At 33.4% G+C, this 6,000-nt stretch overlaps 1 protein-coding gene across 2 annotated transcripts in view; it reads left to right on the top strand.

Moving 5' to 3' along the window:
* Nucleotides 1-355: 355 nt before the first annotated feature.
* The window catches only part of LOC139702336 (axin interactor, dorsalization-associated protein-like), a 68,521-nt gene continuing 62,876 nt past the window's right edge, over nucleotides 356-6,000 (top strand). The window contains exons 1-4 of one of the 2 annotated variants that reach the window (XM_071603277.1): nucleotides 356-615; nucleotides 2,296-2,418; nucleotides 3,235-3,352; nucleotides 3,497-3,944. In XM_071603277.1, the coding sequence (XP_071459378.1) occupies nucleotides 528-615; nucleotides 2,296-2,418; nucleotides 3,235-3,352; nucleotides 3,497-3,593 (426 nt within the window). In that variant the 5' untranslated portion in view covers nucleotides 356-527 and the 3' untranslated portion in view covers nucleotides 3,594-3,944. Of the gene's footprint in view, nucleotides 616-2,295; nucleotides 2,419-3,234; nucleotides 3,353-3,496; nucleotides 3,945-6,000 lie in introns of those variants that run through there. The other variant, XM_071603278.1, reaches the window with a different exon arrangement.

The raw sequence follows: 6,000 nt of genomic DNA, 5'->3' as shown, positions 1-6,000 counted from the left end.
ATTAGGAGTAACTAAAGGAAAGAATGTATTGATCAACTCTGATATTAAATGTCTCAGATTTAGGACAGTGTAACAAGTATTTTAAAAGCTTTTCTTGTCTTTGTTCTACCACTTCATATTAAGATGCTGAGTATAATATAGAAGTACATGTGGAATATAAATATTATGTGAGCATATTATACTATTATGTATAATTGGGCTTCCTCAAGTGATGTTTTAACAAACTTTTATTATACATACTATACACTATTATTATAGAAATTATTATTTTCTGCTTAAAGGTGATTGTATGCTTGGGAAATGCAGATATATTATGTGTAAAATTAAATATTTTTCTAAAAATGTATAACATCAGATGTTCATGAATTTTGGAAATAAAAATACATAATGCCTAGCTAGTTCTTAAGAGGTAGGCTATATCTTCTGTTTGTCAAAGTATTTACTCTGAATTATTGGTGGAGCTAACTTTTATTGAGGTTTCTCTGTTGCCAGGTACTTTATTACCAAGGTTGCCATCAGAACCGGGAATGACATTACTCACTATCAGGATTGAGAAAATTGGTCTGAAAGATGCTGGACAGTGCATCGATCCCTATATTACAGTTAGTGTAAAGGGTAAATAACTGGCAAATTGCATTATGTTTTTTCTCATATGGGACAAAGTTTTTGACAGGGGATGGTCTTGTATATGTGACAACTTACTTTAATGCATTCTATAATGAGGCAAAATCCTAGAAGAGATCATAACAGAACATAGTTCTGAAAGACTTACAAAAAATATTTCCTACTTATACACTCACTTTTGCTTTTGAGTTTGTATAGATTTTTGCTCTTCAGATTCCATCTAACGTGCGGACTAAACATACACATTGTCCTTAACAGCAGCTACAGCCTTCAGGATGTAGATTAACAATAGCACCCCTCACCTTCCATGGGTGTGTAGTTTTCTACACAAAGCCCCATATCCTGTTTTCCCATCTCTCCTGCTTCAGCCCCTCTTCTTCCTGTGCTACTGAGGTATCTACATAGGTGAGTCCTACAGAGGCAGATGAAAATCAGGGGACAGGGAAGCAGGGTGCGTCCATAACATCCATGCCCTGAATGCAATCCCGTGGGATGATGATGTGATTAAGGAATAAATTATACCATTTTATAGAAATAACTATAGTTAGTACAAATGGCTTATTTTAATCTGTAGTTTTGCACGAAAGGAACAGATCGGTGCTGAAATTAAATGGAGGAACTTTTATCAATTGCAGAAATAAAGTCAGATCCATGGGTTCATTAGTGCTAATTAAAAGAAAAATATGACCACAAAGAAAAACATTTATTTAAAGAACATAATCCACAGCACTAATACTGGTACACTTTTAAATGCCGATGTTACCAGTTATCAAATATATAGTGTACTGGGAAATATTTATATTATTTGATAAGCCATTTGTAAAACTGCATACTCATTCAGAAAGTATATTTAAAACACAAAAATATTTAATGATGTTGTAAATGTTAAATTACCTTTGCATATGTTAAACTGAAATATTTTTATGTAAATATTTTTTAATTATTAAATGTACTAAATTGTTTTTGAGCTTTTTGAGATACATAAATGAATAACATGTAAACACTGAGGAGTTATTAAATGAGTCCATGTTGAATTTGATTAAACTGAATTTTCAAACCCGGAAAATTAAAACTATATATAATGTACCATCTGGTTGTTGTAAATTCAGGGTATGTTGTAAACAGTATAACCAGAATTTAGATAATATATATGAAAAATTATTCATTAACAAAAGGGTTTTTGTTGGCTGTTCTCATCCATTTTTGGTTCTTAACAGGGAAATTATGATAAGGTTAGGTTTAAAGGCTTTTCTAAATAAGCCATATACTTGATCAAAGTTAGAAATTGGTGGCAGAGCTCCATTGTGGCAAATTATATACTCCAGATTTTTTTTTTGCATAAAAAAATATAGTGGGCTATTCCCTAAGGAAAACATGTTTGTTCTTTTTACCACTTCACTATGAAGATCAAGTTTTGTCCACTTGGCCATGTTAAGGCTTCCTTGTCCCCTTCATGAGGTCTCCTCTCCAGTCTATATTCATTTCTCTCCACATACCCCATGAACTTCAACAACTCTCACATACTTGCTCACACCAAATAGGAATCTCTTAGCCTGAGAATCTCCTCTCAGCTCCTTCCATGCCTCTTTAGGAACTGTAACCTTTGCAGTTTCTAGATTTTCCGTCTGTATATGTGAATGCTCATAAGCCGAAACTTATTTGTTTCTCCAGATCTGAATGGCATAGATTTAACTCCTGTGCAAGATACTCCTGTGGCTTCAAGAAAAGAAGATACATATGTTCATTTTAATGTGGACATTGAGCTCCAGAAGCATATTGAAAAATTAACCAAAGGTTTGTAATTATCAGTTACTGACTTCTTAAGGACACAGTACTTATCTGGGTTTGTGTTCATAGTATACTTAACACAAGATCTTACGTCACATAGTTATGAATATTGACTTAAAGAAAGTCAAATCAACATTTTTTTTAAATATGAGAATTAGCAGTTGCATTATCTAGTTGTGTAATAATGTGGTTGAATATTATTTGATAGGGAATTTTTTCTCATAATACAGAGTTAAGGAAGCAGGGTCCCTAATAATTACCTTAAGTCCTTTTAGGAACCTAATGATTACTTTCTAACAGTTAAAGAATTATTTTTTTTCTTTCAATAAGATGCATTGGGTAAAAAGATACTATAACTGGCAGTTAGTTTGTAAGAATATGGAAAGGACAATCTGGGCTTGGTGGTTTCAGGAGGGAAAGAAATGATGTAAGCTAGAATTTTTTTTTTAAAGGAACTCTTTTAAATTTCTATTCTATCTAATATAGGTGCTTATTGAAACCATTTCTATAGGTACTGCTGATACTTAAGTAACTTCTGTTTTTCTTGTGGTATTTAATATTTAATATTTTGGTAGTTTATGATTCTACCTGTGTACATAACTTACATTCTTGCTATACAATTTTGTTGTACTTTGTAGAATTAAATGATATGGAGAAATGTCACTCAGACATGGTAGAAGAGCTTGGAGTGACAGCCACAGTGAGTTATCAACAGTTGTGTCATCAGACTGTTTGACACGTTAATTTGTAAAATCATAGGCTTCTGGTGACACGTAAGAAATGTGTGGTCTCTGGCTTATGTGGTTTGTTTTAATTCCTTAGGTGCAGCTATCTTCTTTGAATTCAAACACTACAAGCCTAAAAAAAGGTTTACCAGCACCAAGTGTTTTGCTTTCATGGAGATGGATGAGATTAAACCTGGGCCAATTGTAATAGAACTGTAAGTGATATACATATAGGATTCTTACTGTTTTAATGGTTACTAGTTCATGTTTCTTCTTAGTCCCTCTTATCTAGAATGTAACATTGGAGTAGATCAATCATCAAAGTATTTTAAACAATGATCTTTCTATTGTGGTTACAGATACAAGAAACCCACTGACTTTAAAAGAAGGAAATTGCAGTTATTGACCAAGAAACCACTTTATCTTCATCTACATCAAACTTTGCACAAGGAATGATTCTGACATGAGTAATGTGGAATTTCTGTGAATTTTACCACTCAGTAGAAATCATCATAGCTCTGTGTAGCATATTCATCCTTCAGGAGGAAGGAAGTGAGCCGTACCTATAGGCCAGTGAGTCCATTGCAAAGCTGTACCACAGAACTAAAGTCCAGCACCTCATTGTTATGACTCCTTTGGATACAGGTTTATTGTAGATTTTGAAACATGTTTTTACTTTTCAATTAATTGTGCAATTAATAGTCTGTTTCCTAATTTACCACTGTTCCTACCCTGCTTCCTGGAACAATACTGCTGTGGTAGGTATGCTCATCTTCAAACTTAATACAGCAATAAGAATGTGCTAGAGTTTACACATTTGCTCACTTTTGCTCCAATATGGTCTTTTGATTTGAATTAACTTCAAGCTTTTGAATTGAAGTGGGTAGGATAGTACCAGATTGCTTTGAAAGGAAATTGGATCAGTTATGGTCTGTCTTATAGGCTGTTCCTTAGAGCTGGCCTAAATTCACCCTCATCTGATAGTTCTACTTAGAAATAGTGTGCCTTGACCAGATCAATATCTTATATGGGAGTGTTCTCCAGGTTGTAGCTGTGACTTTTTTCCAGATGACCAGATTGTTTTTCTGAAAGTGAGCATATTTTTAGTCATGTTGATTAGTTGTTCTACATCACATTGCTATTGTTTCTAGGGTTAACATTAAAACCATCTCTCTCAGAATAATTACAAATTTGGGGGTGGGTTTACGTCTTCTAAATCATGTCATCTAAAAATAATTGAGTCAGATGCCAATGAGATACTACAGGAACAACTGCTATTTTTCTGACAACTGATTGTGAAACCTTAAAACCTGCATACCTTGTCTTTATAAAGTGATGAGTATGCAAAATCTGGAAAGATATTCTATTTTTTATAATATAGGTAGATACAACTGACATTTATTTCCTATTTAGATATATTGATAATCATATGAAAATATGCAGGTCATTAGCCTATTATAATTTCACTATTTACATTACTTTTAACTTAATGATGAGACATAAATAAAACTTTCATAGTACACGAGGTGGATATTTGATACACAGAACATAAAGATTTGTGAGGAGTTTTTTGTGGGTTACATGTAGAACCCATGTATTTTAATATTCACTGTTTTAAATGAACAATGCATGAAGGGAATGCAATACTTGGCCTATTTTTAAACTAGTGTAAACCCTAGTGATACCATCCGTTTGCTTTTTAAAATGAATAACAGTTGTTTTAGCCCTTGCACTTCAAGAGATCTAGTCTTTAATTTTTCAGTTGTCTGTTAGGTCAATTTTGTTTACTAGATGAATATTAATAAAACTATATGAGCCTGAAAGAATTCTCGGCCAAAATTAGTCTTTCATCTGGATTGGGTTAATTTCACAAATGCAAAAATAGTTCAGTCTACAGTAGTTCTAGGAAATGAAGAATTTGCCTTAATAAAATGTTCACTCAACTGAAACTCTGAGTAGTCAAAATTTCCAGACTGTAAACTTCTCAAGAGAAGGGCCTCATCTTCTCCATGTCATGTAAACTTTCCAAGGTGCTTGGGCAGCACTCTGTACCCTGTGGAGTACTCAGTACCTTTTTGTTTGATGTTATTGATGTTTGATGTTGCTCCCTTAAAATCTACTATTAAAATGTAGCAAAATTGATACATTGTTCTTTCTGTTTTCTCATAGACTATAAAACATGTATATCAAAGTGATAATTTAAAAAAGAACAAAAACCTTTTTTTTTTTGGTTGTAGATGGACACAGTACCTTTATATTTATATGTGGTGCTGAGGATCAAACCCAGTGCCTCACACGCAACCCCAGCCCCTCAAAGTGAAAATTTATATGAAGAAACATTTAGCATCCTTCACATAAGAATGCTTTATTTTTTTTAACCTCTATTTATTTATGTGGTGCTGAGGATTAAACCCAGGGCCTTGCCTGTGCTAGGCAAGTACTCTACCACTGAGCCACAACCCCAGCTGCCACCAAAGAATGGGGTTATATGAAAAAAAAAAAAGAGGATGCTTTGTATGAATGTCTTTCATCAGCATTAAACGAACTTAAATTGAACATTGTCATCAGCTTAGCTTTAATTCAGACCTGAATGACCAAACCTCCCCCCCCCAAAAAAGGTGATTTTATATTGAAGCAATTAACACAAAACAATCTGTATCTCACAAATTAGTTGTTTAAATTTACTTTCTAGTGTGGGAGGGGATGAGTCACTGGACATTACTTACAACTATAGCAGTAATACTTTCAGGTTGAAACACTACTGCTTCACAAATGAAATGATTTTAGTAACTAAACTCAAACACAATTTGCTGGAGAGGACTTCTAAAACTTTTGAGATACAAAAGTATAATTGAATCAAGGG

Source organism: Marmota flaviventris, chromosome 17 (genome assembly GCF_047511675.1).
Source record: "Marmota flaviventris isolate mMarFla1 chromosome 17, mMarFla1.hap1, whole genome shotgun sequence".
Classification (NCBI taxonomy): domain Eukaryota; kingdom Metazoa; phylum Chordata; class Mammalia; order Rodentia; family Sciuridae; genus Marmota; species Marmota flaviventris.
The sequence above is the reverse complement of the archived record's forward strand: the minus strand, read 5'-3'. Positions and strand labels throughout refer to the sequence as shown.